The sequence below is a fragment of the Amblyomma americanum genome, chromosome 6, assembly GCF_052857255.1.
Source record: "Amblyomma americanum isolate KBUSLIRL-KWMA chromosome 6, ASM5285725v1, whole genome shotgun sequence".
Taxonomy (NCBI): Eukaryota; Metazoa; Arthropoda; class Arachnida; order Ixodida; family Ixodidae; genus Amblyomma; species Amblyomma americanum.
The window spans coordinates 99,182,460-99,205,646 of NC_135502.1; the positions used below are offsets into that span (position 1 = coordinate 99,182,460).

The following is a 23,187-nucleotide window of genomic DNA, read 5'->3' on the forward strand; positions in this document are numbered from 1 at the left end:
AGTCTTCAGACATGACCCGCATTAGTGAGCGAACGCGACGTCTGTCCGGCCTGCAGAAACGTTTTCCTATGACTTGCTGACCGTTTTTATCACCGTTTCCTGCTGTTCTCAGCGTTCGCTTCTGGGCAGTTAATCCTGCCGTAGACGCACGCCACTGGTAGCAAAGCTCATAGAAACATTGCTTTCTTGCTTGCTTGCTAGGCGTTCGATCTGGATTCCCACAAGAACCAAACGAAAACGCCTATTGAATCAAGCGGGTCGATTTACAGTTGCCTCGATGGGTGCCATAATAGCTGCAAAAATGCCACCGGGAAGCAGTTAAAGATTACGTTTTATCGTTTTTGCTGGAAATCAGAGTGCAAAACGAAACAGCGCTGCCGAGAGCAGTACGGCGTGCAGGGTAAACAGGCCAGCGTGGAGAAGCGATAGCGAAAGTTGTCAACTGAGAGCGGTATACACAAAAATTAAACAAACCTGCGCCGCGGGCGCGAGTCTCAGGCACTGTCCGAGAACAAACTGCGCGAGTGACTACCATTGTCCTAATTTACAAAACATAAAAAAGCGCTGTATATACAAAGCAGCGTGTACGTAGCACCCTGTCGCTAATAATACCGCACGCGGCACACTGCAAGCAGCCTGGGCGATGCACCCGGCCGCATGTCGTCCTAAGTAATTCACGCGCTGAGCGTTCGTCACTGCGCGCAATACCTGGCGATGAGCAAGATGGATTTAAAGCTCGACGCTTGTATCGAGTGCTCGAAACCAACAGACGGGCAAGAAACGAGCTGTAAAAGAATTAAACCCGCCACGAAACTGAGCCTGCACATATCTCGAAGGTGTCCGCGGACATTGCTGCACAGAAAGGTTCACCGCACGCATCATACACAGGCTTAGGGTCGCAGAATCTGCGACCACGCACCAAACCGTTGTCTTTAAAAAGGCGTCAAAATTTCCATTCGTCCGAAACCTACATCATCACGCGCTGATGATGTTAATTAAGCCGGTCATGCATGCTGTTCCTTCTGGGGGGTGCGCTCAAGCGCAACCGCGCCGTCCTTTGGATCGAGCGAGCGAGGAAGCAAAGGAACGGCGGCGGTGACCGAACCTGCTGGTGGATACCGACGCCGCTTTCAGAGCGATGTTGTAGTTGCATGCACATATGCCTGACCCGGCCTTTTCAGGGCAGATCTTCAGATACGACCCGTGTTACTAAGAAACTGTGTGATCTGCCCGCCCCGCAAAAATATTTCTTTTTGCAACACCTTTCCCATGGCTGCTTGGGTGTAAACTCTTAAAGAAGCGCCGCCAGCAGAAGCGCTCCCTACAAGAGACGCACCCAAGGCGCCGGCGTATAAAAAGCGCGCCTGGCGGAGAACGGGCTGTGACTTGCATTGCTTTGCTTTTAGTTTATTTTACAACACAAACAGGGTGTATGCGAATGTACATGCGACGCAAACACAAAAGCGGCAGAAAGAAGCCCTTTTCTAACGCGCTGACGCCGTCCGAAGCACGCATTTCGCGGCTCCTTCCGCTGCCTCACACGACAGCGGACAGCCGCTTTCCGCGCGCGCTCGTGTGAGGTGGCGCCACTTGTTCTGGAGCAGTGGCACCACCATACCAGCCCACGAGGCGGATTATCACCTATCGAAAAGCATTGCTTCATGGATAGAGATTTTGCAGCTGAGTTGAGCCCTGTCCAACAAAGCGCATCATCAGTGCCCAAAGCATCGCAAACGCGATAATAGGACAGCAATCTGCAAAAGTGGTTGTGGATGCCTGCAAAACAGGGGCGCCGGGGTGTTTTTATTTTCTGAGCGGTCTGCTTGCTGCCTCTACCCCTGCAAACAAGACCTACCTGTTGTTATGCCCGGCGTGTCTTCCAGCCTAAAGGCATAAAGATGCAGGCTCCCTCGACCAGCATTTCCAGAAAACCAACTCGAAAGCGATTGAGACTTCTGAAGAAACGCTGCTGCCTGGCGTTCGCGAAAGGCATGGCGGAAGCAGTGACGACAATGGCGTCCCCACGTGGACGAGCATGCCATCGGGTCGACGAACGGAGCGTTGTTTTCATCAGTCACGCTGGGGTTGACAATTGACGGAGAGCTGCGCCTTCGACAGAGCTTCGGCGTTTCGGACAACAGGCGATGAAGTGCAATGTATTTCATCCCCTGCTGGGAAACGGCTTGATATTTCTGTGTCACGTGGGTGCCACGTGGGAGCATTTCTGTGCCACGTGGATGCATTCTGGACCCACGTGCGCGCCCACCTAGCAGCTGTGCAGACAACAACGTGACCGTGTCTTGTACCCTTTCCATCGACGAGCTGAGAGAGCATTAGCACCGCCCCTGCCGTGGGAGGTACCACCAGTGTTTTCTTCTCGTTTGATTGGACATCATTCTTCGAACTGTGTTCCCCGGCCAGGGATCTGGGGGATACGAAGGGTATTTAACGAGCTGCTACAGTTTGGTACAGGGATACCCTTTGCGGGAAGAGACCCCGATTGCGGAGAGGCACCCGTCTCATATGACTCCCTTTTACGGAGAGGCATTCTCAGTTGCCCTTACTTGTACATTATGTAGTCTCTATAAAGTTTTTCCTTGCTTTCCCACACTGACCACGTCTCCGATCCTCCTCGCCCTTTCTCCGACCCGACCATGCTACCCCATTCCCAACAACTGGTGGCAGCGGTGGGATGCTGCTACCTGAATCCCAACGCTATATAATGCGGTTCCACAAATTAATCTTCAAAATGCGGCACGGAACGGTGTTCCAGATACGCGTATGTGGAAATATGTTCCAAATAAAACCTCTTTATTTAACTGAAACGTTGTTCCGCATAGTTTACGATTTCTCGAGCTGGAACGTGGCTCGAACATACGTGAAACGAGATCTAGTCTGCAACACAATAGCTGCTCCACCTGCTACTCTATGTATATCTGACGGCTAGTACATTACGTTCACTTACTCTTAAATTGGTTATTAATACATAGCATAGGCAACAGTGGGATAAAAATGATAGTCCCCCTCGCTCTAGCCTGTCGAAGTCCACGCACACGCCTCTACCAGAAGGAGCACTTGCGCTCCGGGTTCATGTAGGCTTTCGCGCCGCAACCGAAAGCCTCCGAGAACTCCGGCATGTGCATGAGCGGCACGATGCAACGCGAGCGGCCCCTGGCGTAGCCCTCGTTTCGGTGCTCCGTCAGCGAGCGGCACCACTTGACGCAGTGGCCGATGAAGAAGAGCCGCTCTGAGCCGAAGCCCGCCACCGAGAGTGCGCGCCGACGATCCGGCAGCGACTGGAAGGCTTCGTACGCCAGCCGAGCTCCGCTGAAGTCGCCCAGGTTCTCGGGGTCCTGCCTCAGCCCGGATTCCCAGGACATCATGTCGCGCTCCACCTGCGTGCGGCACCGAGCCCAACGGGAGCCCAAGGCCTTCCAGCATGGCACGCGATATATTTACAAGATGCGCCCGCTGCAGCGGTGCCTACACGTGCCCTTGATTGCTCGTGTGTGATCGCTAATAACACTTGCCCGACAGTACTCCTCTGTCTTCCGTATACCTTTTACTGTCTTCCTTTCTCATTCCCTCCATCACGGCACAAATTGGCCTATTGGTGAATTCGCGAAAATTTCGAACCGCTTTTCTGATAATTTAATACCGTATACAAAACAAATTCTGGCTACATCATGCAAAAATACACGCACTTTCGAAAAGCTTGCACGCAAGGCAACCTGTCCACGGAATTTAACTCCACGAAATAGCCAAAATTTGTTAGGCCATGGCTCCGAGGGAAACCGCGTTTTCGAAATTCTAAAAACTGATATGGATATTACGTACGGTGCACTACATGTCTCTTAATAATTAAGGAGCCTAACGGCAATAGTTAAAAAGTTAAATACTCAATATTGGTTAACCAGCCTGCTAGTTAGCACGTCTTCGCTAAATTCTGATGTACTGTACCGCTAACAACGCTATAATGAAAAAAAGCGCGCTTCATATTGGAAAACTTATTTTCAAAAATTGTGTAATAAGGTGAAACACCCTGTATATTAAGAGTTTAAAATTGAAAATTGTTTTTTTGGGGAAGGAAATGGCAGAGTATCTGTCTCACATATCGGCGGACCCCTGAGCCGCACCGTAAGGGCAGGGATAAAGGAGGGAGGGAAAGAAGAAAGGAAGAAATTGGAGGGCTGCGGAAGAATAAGTGTTTCGCCTCCATCGAAACGCTAAGGCGCCCGTGTGCTGTGCGATGTCAGTGCACGTTAAAGATCCCCAGGTGGTCGAAATTATTCCGGAGCCCTCCACTACGGCACCTCTTTCTTCCTTTCTGCTTTCACTCCCTCCTTTATCCCTTCCTTTACGGCGCGGTTCAGGTGTCCAACGATATATGAGACAGATACTGGGCCATTTCCTTTCCCCCCAAAAAAACCAATTATTATTATTATTATTCATCGAAACGCTGCCTCCGCGCTCGGGTTCCAACCAGGAAACTCGAACCTGACAGCGGCGGCAGCGCCCTGATTTCTTTTTAACTCTGGGCCAAGACGCCACAGCATAGGAATTTTTTTTTTAAAAGATGAGTAGTTTTTCTTCGCAGAAGGCTTTTCTCTTCACGTTTAACTTCACAAAAAAATGGAAAATTCATTTTTGAGGAATGCAAATGCCGCGGTCATTGTCTCACATATCGGTGGACAGTCGAACCGCGCCGTAAATAAGGGAAGGGAGGAAGGTGGGAATGAAATAATAAAGAGATAAAGAGAGGCGCTGTAGTGGAGCGCTCCGGGATGATTTCGACCTCCTGGTCATCTTTAACGACTCACCGCGGTGGCTCAGTGGTTAGCCGCTCGGCTACTGACCAGGAGCTCCCGCGTTCGAACCCGACCGCGGATGCTGCGTTTCGATGGAGGCGAAACGCAAAGGCGCCCGTATGCTGCGCAATGTCAGTGCACATTAAAAGATCCCCAGTTAGTCGAAATTATTCCGGAGTCCTCCACTACGGCATCTATACCTTCCTTTCTTCTTTCATTTCCTCCTTCATCCCTTCACTTCCGGCGCGGTTCAGGTGTCCGCCGATATTTGAGACAGATACAGCGCCATTTCCTTTCTCCAACCAATTTTCATTTTCATTTTTTCTTTAACGTCCACTGATATCGCACAGTACACGGGCGCTTTTTTGCGTTCCGCCACCATCGAATCGTGGCAGCCGAGGTCTGTTTCGAACCCGGGTACTCTGGCTGAGCAGCCGGGCGCTCTAAACACTGAGCCATCGCAGCAGGATATGGATTAACTTTTCCGTAAGCGGATGGGATGATAGGATTGCTAGAGAGGAGGGTGAGTAAGTGTAGGTATCCGAACACACCCTCCGGCGAAACACGCTTAATTCTTACCTTTGCATGGCTCCTGCGGATGCAGCGTAGCCTCTCTTCGTATCCGCGCCTGGCCGCGCCGCTCCACCAGTTCCAGCTCTTGCCCCGGTGGTCCAGTCTCCGGCCGCTCGTGTCGTATGCGTGCATCATTTCGTGGCCCATGGCCTGCGCCATTGTCGCAACAGTGATCCCAAGCTTGAGAGTGCGTTTCAACGCAACACGCATTTTTAAGCAGTGTGGATATCAAACATTAGCATTTCTGTCTGTGGTGCCGGAGAATTGCACGTGACGATCCATCATAATATGCGTTTCCAAAATATCGGGCACCAAACAAATGAGCGTTAAACAGAGCCGACATGTCTGTCTTTGAGAATTGGATGTAGCGCTATTGGAAAGACCACAGGGAGAGGACGACGCAACAAAGAACGCTCTGTGGTGGCCGGCTCGAACGCGACCTCGGCGGCTGTGTTTCGATGTGGGCGAAACGCAAAGGTGTCCGTGTGCTGTGCGATGTCAGTTGCCGTTAAAGATCCCCATATGGTCGAAATTATTCCGCACCCTCCACTGCGGCATCTCTTTCTTCCTTTGTTCTTTCACTCCCTCCTATAAACTTTCCCTTACGGCGCGGTTCAGGTGTCCGTCGATATGTGAGACAGATACTGCGCCATTTCCTCTCCCCAAAAAACCAGTTTTCAACTCAATTCAAATCAATTCTTCTCTCTGTGGTCTTCCTAATAGCTTTACATCTAATTTTCAAAAATGAGTGAACAACTAGCCTAGAACCAAGTTCTACCAGCTTATCTTCTCATACACGCGTCTGGAAGAGATGCTACAGACAAGTATTACAAAACTAGCGGCCGAGGCGTTGCCGACGCACACTGCCTTAAAGTTTTCTTCTTTTCTTGCCGTATTTGCAAGCTAAACTGTTGCGGTGTGGTTATTGCTGTCTTTCCCGATCGTGAAGCTGCGATGGTTTCACTGTACGGGCTGCCAAGTCACTTCAGGGCTGGCACGCTGTCAATGCTCAGTACTATTAGATAGCTTGAGAAAAGAAGGTCTTTAGTCGCCCCTGTTAAAACCGGTTCGAAATCCACCTATATCCTGGAGCTAATTTTGAGGTGCAAGCAGACAGTTTCGCTGCGTACAGTCGATGGGATAACGTATCAATGCGCCCCGCAACTCTCTTTTATTCGTGCTTGAAAAAAAAACATTCGACGGTTCTGGTCGTTGTTGGTGGCGCGATAACATGCTGATGTAAACGTGTTGGGCCAGTGAGCAATTGGAGGAATTGTCGTTTGAGCAAAGCAGGGAAGATCAACAACCGCAGGCACCATAACTGCCTAACTGCACGGTGGGCGCCTTAACTATATTGCGATCGAAAAAGTGAAAGACCGAGAGATACGTGGTGTGACTATGCGATTGGCTACATGAAGGATATATTCTGTAATGTATTTATCAGGACGGGCACCAGATAAAGAGGAGCACATAGGTACTTCATTACAGAGCTCCAGGACGCCCTTCAAAGTCGATCGCCTACCCCAAAAGTGCCCCTCGTATTTACGTGGAGCCATCAGCATTTTTCGGTCGTCGCTCCGTCATTTAAGCTTAGGCCTATTACAACTGTGTACCGAAAGTTTAGAGAAAAATTAAAACTGTCAACACGCCGTAAATATGGAACAGACCAGAGAGTTGCGCACCTGTCCCAGCGAGCCGTAGTTGTAGGCGTCGGCGGCCCCGTGGAAGTACACGGGCTCCTGGATGATGCCGGCCGGCACCATCACCCGGTTGTCGGACAGGTAGTACGCGTTCACCTTGTGCACGTGCGACGCTGTGGCGTCGTCGGCGGGACTTTTGCGGCGCTGCAGGAAGCGGCGCAGCTCCAGCCAAGACGACAGGGACCGGTTGGCGCGCAGGTCCCGCAGAGGGGCGAAGTACGCGTCCAGCTCGGACTCGCGCGACAGGCCCTTGGGGAAGCCCACGCTGAGGGCCATGGAGGCCGCCTTGAGGAGCGCCGTGTTGCGGGTCGGACCGTCCCGGAGCCACGGGGACGAGCGCAGCGCCTCGAGAAGCGCCGCGCGCACGCGATCCGCCATCGACTCGGTGCTGGAGAGAATGCCGGGTGTGACCGCTGCGAGTGGAGGGTCCAGTGTGGCCGGTCATTTATTTATTATTTATTTATTTATTCGTTCTTTTAGTACGTTCGTTCATTTATTAGTTTATACACTTATTCATTCCTTTGCTCACTCAGCTAGGGATTAACACACATATCGTTTTGTTCACTGGCTGTCGCACTAGTCACTCACTAATTCACTCATTCGTCCACCTTTTTCCTCATTCTGTGGAATGTTATCTGACAAGGTTATCAGAAAAGAATAAAGCGTTAACGCTTTTTCGTCTTTGCAGGTTTATCCCATTTTATGCTAAGTTGCTCTTTTTGACGAGCTCGCTTGTCTTCCTTCCATACCTAACCCGTTCTCTCTTGAGCTTTTAGTACGACAGCCCTACCTCACGAGGTCTAACCGGCTCACCGAGTTTGTGTGCACCTTGACACATGTAGAAATAAAATAACTATAAATAAATATTGCCGCGACTGGGTGTCGAATCCACGGCGGCGCAAACAGATCAACCTCGCTGGCGTCGGCACCAGGGCACTATGATTGGTTTATGGGTGGTTTAACGTCCCAAAGCGACTCAGGCTATGAGAGACGCCGTAGTGAAGGGCTCCGGAAATTTCGACCACCTGGGGTTCTTTAACGTGCACTGCCATCGCACAGTACACGAGTCTCTAGAATTTCGCCTCCATTGAAATTCGACCGCCGCGTCCGGGATCGAACCCGCGTCTTTCGGGCCGGCAGCCGAGCGCCGTAACCACTCGGCCAACACGGCGGCTGAGAGCATTATGATATCGCCGCAGACGATCTGTGCATTGCACATCATCTTCATCGAGTTCCATCTGGGGCGCGAGCAGATCAGATCAACTTAGCCTTGATCGGCGCGTAACCTGAGTGCAATATCTACGCCAGGCGTGCTGACGACCCACGGAAAGCAAAACCGTGGGCCAACCAGGCTAAACGCATGCTTTCACACGTCTACTGAGTTTAACTATACGTTAAAACCCTACGATATCTTTTTTTATCTTTACGCACGTCCCCCTTCACATTGTTTTGTCACCTCTTGCTATATGCTGTCTTATGGGCGTACTTGAAAGGTGAATGGCGCACCAGAGTTTAATACAAGCTGGAGACACCAGATGCGCATCGGGGCTGGGCATCTGTTGAGACATGTTCGCTGTGCATTGATATTTGCTGAAGAGGCGCGACGCTGATATATTTAGCCGGCACCTCTCACCCTATGGCTACTGGATTCGAATTCTAGCCCAACCAACTCCACTCTTGCTACAAAAATGCACTAAATAACACGGCAGTTCGAATCGAACAAGGACACTAGGAAAGCGATCGCGACCTTTTAAGGCTCTGAGAACACAGCCGCACGGGGAAATTTTTGTAATTACAGTAAATCATAACGTACACGTGCGGGGATTGTTTTGGGCAACTCAGAACGACATTTTCCACACTTCATTTCACTACTCCGCCTCTGGCCTATAAAGAACATTTTGTTCCAATGTTTCCAAGGCGTTTACCGTCAATATCTAGCCGTATTCGGCGAGGAAAGATGCACCAATTAGCTGAAATTTTCTTTCTGCAAGAGATTACGAAGGATGCACAAATTTCGCTTGGGGGTATTATCGGGTTGGTGAAGTAAATGGATCAAGTAAATGACTTAGCGGTCGCATTCTCCTTTTTCACGAGGTCGCTCAGCGCGTATACAAGCCTCTCCTCATCTTCCCTCCCCTGATCTAACCTGATTTGAAACTAGCTTCTATTGCGCATGCGCACTTCGTGTTGACAGATAGCAGATGAATTTGATAGAATAAGACTCCCCCTCCACATAAGTACAGCTGGTAAAGTTCGTGTTGACAAAAACTATTCTGGAGCTAAGAAACACTGGGCATAACGGGCTTAGTTTTTGCTGACAAAAATTATTTTGGGACTAAGACGGAAGGGTCCAGCAGGCGCAAGCGACATATGGCGACAGCTGCAAGTACACGCCTGCCACTGAGCAGTCGGTGCCTCGTGATAGCGGATCGCGTCCGCCACGCCTAAGTGCGCTTGTTTAAAATCATTTTATTTTGTAGCAAAAGCTTCGTGCACTCCGCAGAGTGCGCCACATCTCGTAATAACGAGTAATTGTAGGGCAGCCTTACACTGCAGTAAAAAAAATTATGATTGCACTGGAAAGAGTCCTGAACCAATAGAGCTGTCTTTTACTACGATTTCAGGTTTCAAAAGTTGCAGATCCACTTCTCTAGTCTACTAGCCTTTTGTGGCAATAGTGCGCTCTACGCACCTGCTAAGTTTGCTTCTTTACAGCAAGACCCTTTTTGCGGTGAAGCCTGCTTGCACAAAAAACTGTGTAGTTCATTTGCAGTATGTTTACACCTCATGTGATGTGACAGCGTATATGAGTGCGGGCTTCAATTACCGCGTATTAAGCTTCAGCTTCCTGTTAATATTTATGTCGACCTTTCTCATAGGCCACAGGCGTTGAGAGAAATGACGTAGATGCAAATCACAAGTCGCAGCCAGCCAACAATACCTTGTTTCGTTTTATGCAGTCTCTGACTATGGAAGCGTATCGCACGCCATTCGCTATGTAGTCACGAAAGACGCAAGTAGATGTTTCTGCAATATGACTTTTGAATAGCTGTTAGTTTTGCTGCGCGCACACAGGACGGGGCCTTGATTTATAATGGTGTTTTCATTGCATAACCTTTCAATGAATTTTCGAAACGACGAAAACACGTACTGTTGAGAATGCAGTCAAGACTAGATATTCTTCATTCAACTATTTATCAACAATTTTACAGTGTTGAAGGGCGACGCAGCCAAAAAGCCGAAGTAAGCTACGCATCCTTTCCAGGCAGCAGGGAATATTCAAAATTCCGCAAGCGCGCTCTCTCACATAACTCTGCTGCCAAAGAAAAGATGGGCGACTTCTCTTTAAAAAGCTGCGAAGGGTACAAGACAGGCGCGTAGCGTGTCGATAGAATGTAAGAAACGTATTTTTGAAGAATCAACAAAAAACTAATCCCTCTTGCTTTGTTTCAGCTGGAAACGCACGGTCAGCCATCTTGTGTCAGGCAACAATGTTATACGAGAAAGCGGACTTGCGGAGTTTTGAATATCCCCTGCTGCAGCAGCAAATACTGTTAAGTTTCAAAGCAGGAGGGGATGACTGACGCCAGTAATAAAAGTATGATTTGACATATCTGGTGAACATTGCGAAATGTGGTCGTGGTGCGTACATAGAAAATACACTTCCAAATGCATATCGAACAACCTAAAATGTACAAGGGTAGGGATAAGGTCAAAGAACGCATTCAAATTCACCTGCGAAATGCATAAAATGCATGCAGGCAACATGCATTGCAAATACGCATGTAACAATCTACAAGGAACAAGGACACATTAAAATGTATGTGCAAACACAGGTAATGAAAAGAAATTGAGATAGACGTACTTATAACTGCCGGTTAGTCCAAACAGAGGGGCACACTATTTATTAGTTGGGGAATCCTAAACAAAGCATCTCATATATATATATATATATATATATATATATATATATATATATATATATATATATATATATATATATATATATATATATATATATATATATATATATATATATATATATATATATATATATATATATATATATATATATATAATTGGTTCAGCGACGGCCCATTTTCCAAACTTCGCCGAAACGAATGGATTACAGTCGGGTGCGGTTTGTTAAATGCGGAGTCTCTCAAACAAGCGGTTTTTATGTTTGCGGTGAATTCATATCGGCGTGTAAGTGTTGGGTGATAAAGACCAATGGCTCGTACCAGGTCTAGTGAATTGAAAAGAGGCAATGTGACTATAATGTAGAGAATTAGCGATTATATGGATAGCCTTTTTCTGCAATTCAAGCAGTTTTGATGTATTGGTAAAAACCATGGTTACCGAGAACAAGTGGCAGTACATGAGTTTTATCAGAAAAGGCTTCATATCGGCGTGTACGTGTTGGGTGATAAAGACCAATGGCTGGTACCAGGCCTAGTGAATTTAAAAGACGCAATGTGACTATCAAGGAGAGAATTAGCGATTATGCGGATAGCCTTTTTCTGCAATTCAAGCAGTTTTGATGTATTGGTAAATAGCATGGTTACCGAGAACAAGTGGCAGTACATGAGTTTTATCAGAAAAGGCTGTTATATTATAATTTCTTAATCTCAGGAGGCAAGACGAAATGTAGCTGAGGAAGCATGCCAATAACACAGCACAACTGACTTAAGAGACGATTTGCATGGCCATCCCAGGATATGTTTTCCTCTAACATAACACCTAGACAGTTTATCGAAGGAACTATTTGCATATAAGTACAACCGAGTTTTTTTCTTTTTTGGTAGGAATAAAACTGCTTTTGTTTTCATGGCGTTTATTTTTAGTGAAGCGGATCTGCTTCATGTATGTAATTTACTGATTGTTTTGTTGGCACAGGTTGCTAGCTCTGTAATTGTAGGCGCTGTGTACAATATGGTCACATCATCTGCTTAAATTATATATTTACGACCATCATATATGCGAACACTGTCGTTGATATAAAGATTTAAAAATAAGGGCCGAGTATGCTTCCCTGTGGCACGCCTAAATGAATAAACTCTAAATAAGAACTGCAAGTGTCAATTGTCACTTATAATTGTTTAAGAAAATTGCCGAGGAAGCCATAATGTTCTAGCTTTCAAGAAAAATATTGTGGTCTCGAACGCTTTAGAAAAGTTAGTAAAAGTAAAAGTTAGTAAAATGATTCTAAAATGATTTATTTTTGAATTAAAAGAACCATGTCTGTTGATCTGACTTTTATGGAACCGAATGGGGAGCTTGTTATTATGTTGTCTTTCTTAACAAAATCTACCATATGTTCATGGATTAATTTTTCTACGCACTTGAAAAACGTGGTGAGTGTTGATGTGGGACGGTAATTTTAAAAGATATTCTTATCTGCGACTTTATGTATTACAGTTACTTTGAATATTTGTAATCTGTTTGGAAAAGTACCAGAGAAGTAATTAAAACGTTGACGATAGGTTCTAGAACTGAGGCTATGATATTTGAGACATATTTTATTGTCTGTAGTTGCAACCCGCCTGCATCACAGCTTTTACTATTTCTTATTGACAGGACGGTCTCATGAGTTTGAGATGTAGTGGGCAGTAGAAATGCACTACCAGGAACCTTGGGCTCATGTTAGGTGCCATACAAAAAGGGGAAGAACTTCCAGCCACAGTGACGAAGAAGTCATTTAATGTATTTGCTAGCACTGAGCTGGATAGTCGTACACGATCTGACTATATTTATTCAATCGCATTTTTGTTACTACGTTTAAGTGAATTGTTAATGCATTTCCAGACAAGATCCAGCTTTTTAATTATTTCTTTGTTGACAAATTATTAGCGCAGTGCTTTTTTTTTCTTTCCGCAGAATGCTGTTGCTCTCATTTCTGAGTTTCTTAAAATTTATGAGAGTGTTACAAACACTTCACTGAACGGAGCGAAGTTCATAAACCAAGCGAGAGAAGTATTACTATCGCCGAACGACCATTTTATTAATTTTTTTTGTTATTTTAAACACTAAAAAAATTTAATAACTCTTAAGTTTATTTTTTTATCGCTAATGACAGCACTATTTGATCCTCCCAATAAATCAGTTTCTCACAGCGTTACTCTGCACAATCTTAACGCTGTGTAAGGGGTCCGCAGCTATCTTAAGAGCTCACAGATCCCTTTCTGCTGCTGGCGACTATAATACTGTGAGTGATATGCATGTACCTTGCGTTTCGCGTTCAAAGCGCCTGTGTTCTCTGCCGATAAACGCATCCGGCTCCTGATCCGTTGTGCATCAGCCACAGCGCACTGACCTCTGAAAAGGTGCACGGCCATGATGGCGAGCCGCGACACGGAGGCCACCCGTGCCACGCAGAAGCGGTTCAGCCTCTCGGCGTCCTTGGGCAGGTACCGTCCACTGGCGTAGGGCGCCAACTCGCGCACGAGTCCCCACCAGAGGAGTCGGCGCGCCGTCTCCACCCCGCCGCGGTCGCTCAGCAGCCGCGTGAGCAGCGCCAACGCCAGGGGGCGCGCGTACACGCTGTCTTCGGCCGCCGACGAAGGGTGGGCGCCGTGGCGGATCACGCTCAGCCAGCGCTCTGGCAGAGAGGGAGACGAACACGAAACAATTGCAGGTTTCTCATAGCGGTTCTTGTACTTTGTGTGCAAAGTTGGAACAGGCTGAGATGAAAAAAGTAGAAGGAAAAAACGAAAACAAAAACTGAGTGAGAGAAGGAAGCAGTGCAAGAAGAAAGAGGAGAGAAGTAGAGACAGAAGATATGGAAGGAATGAACGAAGGAAGGAAGGAAGGAATTGTGAGAAAGTCGAAAAGAAGCCTCTAGTTCGCTGCTCGTGGAGACACCTGTGTGTTTGGTGTTTTCTCTCTCACCTCAGTATCACTCTGAGCTGGAAGCTAGAAATAAATTGAAGGCGACACTTAAACTCCACTGTGAGCGTATGACGCCATATATGGCATTTTTCAATATTCTCACTCTCAGCAATATTTGACTCGGTTCGGCGCAATGTATGCAAGCTTCATGAAACCTCCAGAAGGTTCCCTCTCGCAAAACGTATTTGTGGTGTAGAGCCGACTATAAAAGATGCTCAACAACTAATTACTTTCGTATGACGTACTTGTAACAGGATAGGTCGAATACTGCGGCCTCAAGGTTTCCAGGGAGTCGCATTTCCTTACAAATAAATCTTTGTAGACGACTAAAGGTACAACTCTTGCAAATCTTTCCTGGAAACTGGCCTCCTTTTATGTTTAATTCGAAACAGGATTTATTGCTCACGCAGACATAAAGTCGATAATGATTTGGCTTTAATAGAACAAAGGCAATTCGGTCAATAAGCGTCGTGGCTAATGTTTATGAGCTGCACGAGGTGGGGGACCCAGACCCATTTTTCCAATCAGTTAACCTCACGGAAGCCAATCACCAGGACAGGAGAAACCTTGTACCCTTTGGAAACTGATGTTTACCCTGTTGTGCTGTACATAGATCGAGCCCAGCGCATACCGCATAGCATAATGCCTTCATTGCTAGTTCAAAGGTACAGCAGGTGCAAACAGGATGAACGGGTTACATATTTTCATTTTGTGTTATAATAATTGCTAATCTGGAAAACTATGACAAAACAGCGAGTTCGATTGAATAATCGCAACGTCCTTATAGTTTCCCGGTAGGAAAGATTCTAATTTCGTCGGTAGGCGCAGGTTTCAGGGACTTACGGGAGCTCACGGCGTCCTTGGAGTAGTTGCCCAGGTGCTTTATCTGTGTCCAAAATGAGCTGGTCTGCTTAGTTTCCTCGAGCGACTTGTTCACTTGAACCAGGAACACCACCACTATACGAGCAGAGAACACAAGCAAACGGGAAGGCGCTTTATTTCAAAGCACAGAGCTAGTCGCGTAACTACTTTTTTACTGTAGAACTCAGTGTCAACTGCAAGCTAACTAATATCCGGCATGTTTCATGCTGCCTATACGTGAAATAGTTGGATGCGATATGTCGAAAATCGTACATCAACCATGTTCACTTATTGTATTAAATGAGTTGGTATAGGCCCCGACGACAAAATCTCATGAAATTACGTGCTCTGTGTCATATGATGTGAACTTATTTTCTTGACCTGTAAGAGTTCACGCTCCAATAGAGAGCGCAGATTATAACTTTTACGCAGGTCCAGTAACCCGCAATAAAGGATCATTGTATAAACGGCTTTGACGGCGCACAAGGAAAGGTAGGTCCTGGTGGTTTCCAGGTGCACACCGAAGGAGTACTAAGTGCAAATTATAAGGTTCTACGCGGGAGTAGTTTTCTCTATCATGTCGGGGGACAGTTGGGGGCTTGTTTGCCGTTTACAATTGTACATAATTACAATTTACTTTACAATTGTACTAAATTACAGTTACAATTTACTTTACAATTGTACAGAATTACAGTTACAATTCCATTTAGACGTCGAAAATATTGCATATTCACTATCACGAAATATCTGATTTTACGTGATGAAACAAGACATTAGCTTGAAAATAATGCGTAAAACAATCAGAGTGGGTAGCAAATGGATCGGAAGAAAATTGTGAGAAAAAAACGTTGTCGTCGAACTTAATTTAGCATCAGTTACAAAAGGAAAACCGCCGAAATGAATCCTTCAAAAATGCCGTAAAAGATTAATTTGAAATTAGATGACGCCGGTGCGCTATAGTGTAGCAGCGCGCCCGATAACAAACCTTGGCTTTCAGTGAAAATGATATCCGTGCTGAGCTCCAACACGGCATCCCTGTCCAGGGGCGGCACCAGTACGGACATCCGCTGGACGACGAAGCTTGCGAGGTCGTTGCTTTCGCTCATGTTCTGTCGCGTCACTTGCCACATGTTGTAACCGCGGCTGATGTCCAGCTGCACGAGCGATCGAAGGTTGTTGTGCTCTTAGGTCGCTATACTTACTATTGCATTCCAGCTCTACATTAACCGAAGTGCATTGTCTGCGTCATATTGTTCTGCTTGTATTAAAATTCTGCCTTTTTTATTTAATGTATTTGTAGCTTGCAGCAGTATATTTCCGCACATCCCCTCATTTTGCCTTGGCTCAGAACCTAGAAGGATGCTTAGCGTTTGAATCTTACGGGCTGTTCGTACTTTTACGCATCCCGTATAGCAAGAACACTGTGGATACATTAAAAATACGTCTAACTAGTGATCAGGTGCTATAAGATCATCGTCTGCACAGCGGACATTGCAGGGCATTAGCTACGAGAGACGTGGCATAATTACTGCAGTCCAGAAAGATGGCTTACTCAGGAACAATAGCTGTGAGGACGAAATCGGTCATTACATCCCAAACAAGCACAAACGCAACGTGAGAAGCTTGAATGCTTTCGTGTGTACTCGCCCGCTGAAACTACAGGCTTCAGCCTATTGCACACCCTATATGGCTGCATCGGAAATAGACGCCTCATGTAGGTTACTCGACGTCAGCACGCCGCGTTGTATTAACAAGAAGCACGGCGTTTTAAAATACATAATGTTCACATTTATACTTAGTAAAATATCTGTTGAAAATATTTGTGCTCGGTCGTTCATTTTTTTTTCCAACCTAACTAATCCCCCCCCCCCCTTCGACAATGCCCGGCCTAGTTTCTTCAGCCTATATTAAAAAAACTAGAACCACTGGACAATACTTGAAACGCTGGAAGGTGAGGTGACTGTTGAACGCGTTCTCGTGGATATGATTTTCGCTTTGCGTTGGCCATGGGAAGTATTCAGGCCTGTTCAACTTTTGTTAAGTCAACATACGGTTTGTTTTTCCTCAGAGGAACACTCTGTAACCTACAAGTGATATAAAAAATAATCAGAACGTGGTTTTTTGCTCATGGTACCTTAGTATTCGATTTACTGTTAGTCTCCTTCTTCCTATGTATCATAAAGTATGCTCGCTTCTTTAGTTAGCGTATTCTTGTTCCTTCTTCTCTTTTCCTTATGATCACGTAGGTTTTTGTTACATCTTTACCTGTTGTCTTGTATAGTTCGTTTTGACCGACGTGGAACGCATTTTTTTGTTTTTTAATACGTTAATAATTATTTTTATCATCATTACCTTCCCTCTATATGGAATAGCTGTCGGGGTTTCGGGGTACTCTTAAAAGTAAATACGCCCTCCTCCGGAACAGCGTACATACACAATCCGCTTTTGTCCATCGTTGTCTTTTCCTGCACCGCTGCCGCAGCTATCTACAAAAATTTCTGATGACCAACTAGCCCCAGTAGAATTTGTTATTCAGTGTGTCCTGAGCATCTTACTGCACCCATAATGCCAGCCGATACAGCTGCTCACGTGGTGGTAGCGGTTCTGGTCGCTGTCTCCGTGAGAGCTGAACGCCACGACGGGCTGCAAGCCGTACGTGGCCGACAGATAGACCATGCTTTCCAGGGGGTCGGGCCGGTCTCCGCCTGCAGCCCTCTTGCCGCCCACGGGCCTCGGCTGCAGTCCGTGCTGGTCGAGGAAGGCCCACAGTTCGGCGCTTTCGGACCGGTTCTCGGTGACGAGCGACACGCACGAGCAGAAGAGCGCCGTCATCTTCTGCAGCGCCGACTGGCGTTGCGCCGGCACGGGGCTCTCGCGCAGCGTCCAAGTCAGGTTCGCCATCTGCTGCCTCCTCATCTGCGAGGAGTGCGTCGACTGGTAGCGCAGGTCACAGCGCACGGTGCGGACAATTCTAAGAAGTACATATCGGTCATATAAAGGCGCTTCAGCGAAGGAACGTTCACAGGGTTTCTACTTCACCTAAGGTGAGGAATGTTATGGTCCCGTATGCGCACCTCAAAGCACTAAAGCCGCGCATAAGTTCTGAGACAGCGTAGTGAGGCGGCTTCGAAACATTTCCGACCACCTGGTGTGCTTTGGCGTGCGATTTAAGCGATTTGGAAGTTATCGCTGTCGTTCCGGCTAAACGTGACCAGTGAATTTCTAACGCGATACCGTCAAGGAGCTTGTGACGCAGAAAAACTGGCGTCGTCGTCGGCGTCATTGACCATGAGTTAAAAATTCACGAAAAATAACCAGAGAAGCAAACTAGAAGGCAACTGGGCCACCTAGGTCACGTAACGTTGCGGTGTCATCACAACCTGCCCATCGGATTAAAGGGGCTGTGAAGAAGGGGGCTCTAATAAAGTTCCGGCATGTCTGGGATATTGAAGCACGCCGCTTCAAGAATAGTGTCCAGCAAGGATTTTTTTAAATGCGCTTTGTAGAAGCTGAGTTACCTGTAGTTAAAATTTGAATTTCAGCGTCTTCGCGCCTTCTTCTCTCCTCTCGTCACTTTTTGCACGCTGGAAGGTAGGCGACCCTTCGCCGACCCCCTCTGGGAGCGGAGATTGGCCTCGGCCATGGTACCTGCCTGACGTCTGAAACAATCTAACCAATGGCCACCTCAAACCTTGTCTATGCAGATGCCGGGTGCGAGCATGAAAAAGTCGCCGGGAAGGGCTCGCCAACTTTGAGATGCGATTGTGGGTCGTCTGCTGCGTGTAGAAGACTATTATTTGGCTCCGGTTTTCACGGCAACACAGTGCAGTGATTGAGCGAGTTAATGTGTTCTCCTCGGAAGGCGTTTCAGAGCCCCTTTAAGAGCAAACTGGGCACCGTGGCCGGTTTAGGTTAAATTAATGTTTGGTCGAGCGAGGTGGCAGCACTTGCCATACCGCTGCACCACTGCGCCAGGAGGTGCATGAGGACTGCCAGGAATCTATGAATATTAAGTAGAGAAAGACCAATTGTGCATATATGGGCGTTAACCCATTAGCTATCACGTCATACCCTTAAGACGGAGCTTAAGTGCATCCTCCAATTTTCTCTAGCGTGGTGGTCACATAATCTCCGACCAAAATGCCAGCGGCTAGCTTAGTTTACGTGTTTCATCCAGCCGTATTGCTAACAGAAACTGCGTGAGATTACTTTAATTCGAGCGGCTTAGTTCTAAAGTGGTCGCCTGCAAATCACGCCATTCTAAACAACCCACAGCGCGGGGGAATTACAGTGCGCTGCCACTTATAGCGTCTGTTTCCCGCATTTAGCCGTTGTGTGCTTGTCTGAAGCCAGGTGTCGCAGTGGAATCAGGCATAACCAAGTGTTGCTCAGGGGACTTCAACATAGAGCTCAGAAGTCACACCGATGGCAGTGGCCCATCGCTTAACCTCTGCACCGCACCGCTGCGCCAGGGGTGGTATGTGGACTCCCAGCGATCTATTAGTGTAAAGTAGAGGCTGACCAATTCCGCATACATGGGGAATAACCCGTTAACGCTATCGCATCATGCCCTTAAGGCGGACCTTAAGTTCGACTTCACCTATATTTTTCTTGAGCCTGCTTGGCCTTGAAAACAGAGCCTCGAAGCGAAGCCGATGTGCTAGCGCACTTAATTCGCATTTGGCCTAATCACTCTATATCGTCCGCCATTTTTTTTGTTTCCCGCCTCTGCCGTAATGCGGCTGCCGTGAACGGCATTTGATCCTGCGTTCTCGGGCTCATAGCCAACTTCCATGGCCGCTCAGTCTTTGCGGTGGGTCGTGGCGCAAAACTCTGGCAGTAGTACCCGTCGTTCATTTCACCGTTTCCGTCGCCAGGGGCGGATTATTGAATAACGTTTGGACAGTCCGTTTCTGGGAGCCGGGGGTACGGGAGCTATTCTGTTGACACCTGCATTGCTTTAAGGTTTCCTGAAAGAAATTCGGAAAAATGGTGCGGTTTCATAAAAAGTAACTTATTCTTTGGTTGAGCAGGGCGAGAGAGTGGGGAGATGCACCGCCCCCTTCCCCCGGTTTACTCTTAAATCCGCCTCATCCTCTACATCGTGGAATTCTTCCAAGCTTCCTGTTCACGCCGCAAGGTGAATTTCAGCAGTATCTGACCTGAAAGCTTCACTTATGTTTAACTGCGCCCATTCTGCACGAGCAAGACATACCCAGCAATTCTGGACAAAAGCATTTTTTGAACCGCTTATGAACGCCATTTTTTATATAATGTAAGATTTCACTATAACAATAAGTATATCCGCAGATCACCCTACGGTAGTCTCGCATTTTTTTTTTTCTATTAACGCTCTTGCTACCGCCAAAAGCGTTCCCCATTGGCTTTCTATGGCAGTCCTAAGTGTTCGATGCGATCGATGGAAACACTTTAAAAGAAAGATTTTGCTACATATCAGAAGAACGGACCATTAACGTCAATATTTCCACAACAGTGTTTTACAATTATCCAATTTTCAAAATTTTTCTGCGAGAATGTTGGACGTGAACCCACAACGAATTCGTGCCAACCCTTTCGTCAACGGTGCGGAGGCCGGAGAGAGCGCACCTTCTTGAAGGTGTTCTCGTACATCTGGTTGCTGCACACGTAACCGTAGAAGTCGTCGCAGGCGTCGGCCGATCGGTTGATGGAGGCCTCCAGGAAACGAGCCAATCGCTGGCAGCCCGCGGTCTCGCACGGCACGTCCTCAGGCCGGACTCGGCTGGTCGCCAACTGCGTGGGAGGACCACACGCACTGCCTTCCTTACTCGCTCTTTCCTGTACAAACATCGCCTGCGGTATTGTCCGGGACCGAATACGATGACATCTAAGTCCACTCCGCGCATAATTCTGGCGATGCACTTAGTGGCACAATCACACACCAGCAGCGTGCAATGTGTGTTCTACTTCGGTAAAGCTACACTGTTAGCTTTGCTCTTGATTTATTTTAAGCTTTCCGCTTCAGCTCTGAAGTTCTCTTCGAGCTTCTCAATCTACAAAATGCCTTAACTCATGGTCTACGAGAGCAGGAATGCACGTTCGAGTAAGTGGCTCACATGACAACTGACTGCGCAGAGTGAACGTGCAATCACCATTGTGAATACGCCAAAATAGAAGTAATATATAAATAATCGACGCGTATGAATGTAAGAGCCTAGCATTAACAGCTGCCGCAGCAAGGATGAGGGTTGCTCACGGCCTAGAGTATGTGTGGGTTACTCCAAGCATGTCGTAACAGGCTATTTGTCCAGCCCTTATATGAGCTAAGGCTCGTAGTGTTGCGGCATATTAAATGCATTGCACACTGCAGATGCTTTCTCCAGGGAGGTCGCTAGTTTTGCATCACTCGCGTGTTACGTAACAGCAGTGTCCTTCTTCGCATTCAAGATATGATAATAGCTCTTATCAGGCACCGATCTGCTCACTCAGGCGCACACTGTGAACGCAAAACTGCTTTCAATAGGCGCCTGCTGTCAGCACCGATCTGAGACCATCTGTTCCGCATTAAAAACAAAAATACGTGGAGACTCAGCGACTGCAGGTATGCTATTTTCTAGTTCAGTTTGCAATTTTTTATGCAATACAGCAGAGCCCACTTAAAACGAACCTGATGGTCACGCGGATTGCGTTTGTTGTATCCGAAGTTCGTATTAAGTGGGCTCCCCCTATTACAGACAGAACATAGACAAGAGTGGCGTTTATTTCTTTTACAGTTCCGTTCTGCACGTCTGTTTCTTCAAAGCAGGCCGTACGCTTTCTAAGCTCTGCAGCATGGTCATGTGCACCAGACGGAGAGCCTTGCTGCGTACGAGTCGCATTAGGAACGCGATAATGCAGATAGCGATTGAGGCGTTCGTGAAAGTGATGGTACGTCGGCATCCTCGTCCTCAATACTTGAGAAAGATGTAAAGGTGCGGGACTGAAGCGACAGCAGTGCATGTGCGAACAGAACGTACAGTATGCACCACCCTCGTGTAAAGCGCTCGAGCAGCGCATTGGGCTCCAAATAAAGCGACTCCTCGCCACAATAACTAGGTTCTTGAAGTAACCTTTCCTGCTTGGAGGAAGAGGCGCATGGGCCTGAAAACGTGGTGGGAACTAGCGCTTTACACGGAAACCATCGGCTACTGTCTTGTTTCAGTTTTTACTCATAAGCGCGCATGCTCGACCGCTGTACATACACAAGGGTGACGCAGACTGTCTGCGCGCTGCCTGTACGCGGCAGCAGTGCAGAAGGCGGAGATACGATTGAGCAGGCGACGCACGCCACGTGACCGGATGGATCAGCAGACGCACCTCGAGACAGGTATTCGAACTTGCTCCTATTGCTGGCGCTGCTATTGGTTGACCGCCGGGCGTGTGCAGTAGTTTCGCTTTCAGTGCTGCCCTTGTCTGACTTTAATCGCTTCTCCGAGCCGGCTTACACTCACGCACCGATTCACTTGTAGCCTGTCTGGGCGCACTTGGCCGGCTTTAACTGCAATTTCAATGTCACCTTTAATTTTTTTGTTCTTGTTGTTAGAGGGGAGGAGGGAGTCGACACTTTCTTTGGGGGAGGGGGGGGGGGGATCACGGAAGCTTGAGACCCTCTTCGGTCTGCACGCTGCCTGGAAGCGTGCGTTTTTCATCTTCGGGAACGCGTTTACGCCGCCTCCTTGTTCGTGATAACCTTGGTTTGACCAGCTACTTTTTTTTTCTAAGACGCAGTACCATAGCCATAATACCTACTTTTACGGTAACACCAGCCTCGTTCGTCATAAGCGAGAGTCCGTTATGAGTGCGACGCTTATAAGTGAGCTCAACTAGACATATATAGAAAGAACAGCGCCTTTCGGGGCGCCTCTTTTAGAAGCGAGAAGCTTCATTACGCTAGGTAAAGCACTCGTCGCGAAGGCCGGAGAATGACCTTCAGCCCAACCACGTTAGGTGTGCATGATTATATGTGGTACAGTTATGGTATCGAACCCTTGACCCCTGAACTGGACCCATAACTTTAGTTGACCTTTGATTTTTTTTACCTCTGACCTTTGACATTTGATGACCTTTTGGTTGACCTTTGGCCTTAAGGACATCCGATCAGATGATGTGAAGCCGCGTGATGACATCCGATGGGGGCGTCGTAAGACTATATGATACCACGCCATAGCCACTGGTCGTGTGGGTATATCAATCAATCAATAAAATCAATCAATCAAGCAAGCAATCAATCACGAGCCTTTCTTTTGCACAAGTAAAAAAGGCAGCGGGAGAAAAAAGCTGCTTTGACTGATACCTGAACGGATATGTATACGCAGTGTTCAACAGATTTGCCAAGTTTA

The 23,187-nt window shown here is 47.4% G+C and overlaps 1 protein-coding gene across 1 annotated transcript in view; it reads right to left on the reverse strand.

Annotated features, from left to right (window-relative positions):
• Positions 1-3,059: 3,059 nt before the first annotated feature.
• Positions 3,060-23,187, reverse strand: part of LOC144095410 (phospholipid-transporting ATPase ABCA3-like) — a 96,788-nt gene continuing 76,660 nt past the window's right edge. The window contains exons 27-34 of the mRNA XM_077629160.1: positions 20,438-20,602; positions 17,420-17,746; positions 15,816-15,984; positions 14,813-14,926; positions 13,395-13,679; positions 7,049-7,494; positions 5,388-5,531; positions 3,060-3,395 (exon numbers count right to left, since the gene is read on the reverse strand). Of these exons, the coding sequence (XP_077485286.1) occupies positions 3,060-3,395; positions 5,388-5,531; positions 7,049-7,494; positions 13,395-13,679; positions 14,813-14,926; positions 15,816-15,984; positions 17,420-17,746; positions 20,438-20,602 (1,986 nt within the window). The remainder of the gene's footprint in view (positions 3,396-5,387; positions 5,532-7,048; positions 7,495-13,394; positions 13,680-14,812; positions 14,927-15,815; positions 15,985-17,419; positions 17,747-20,437; positions 20,603-23,187) is intronic.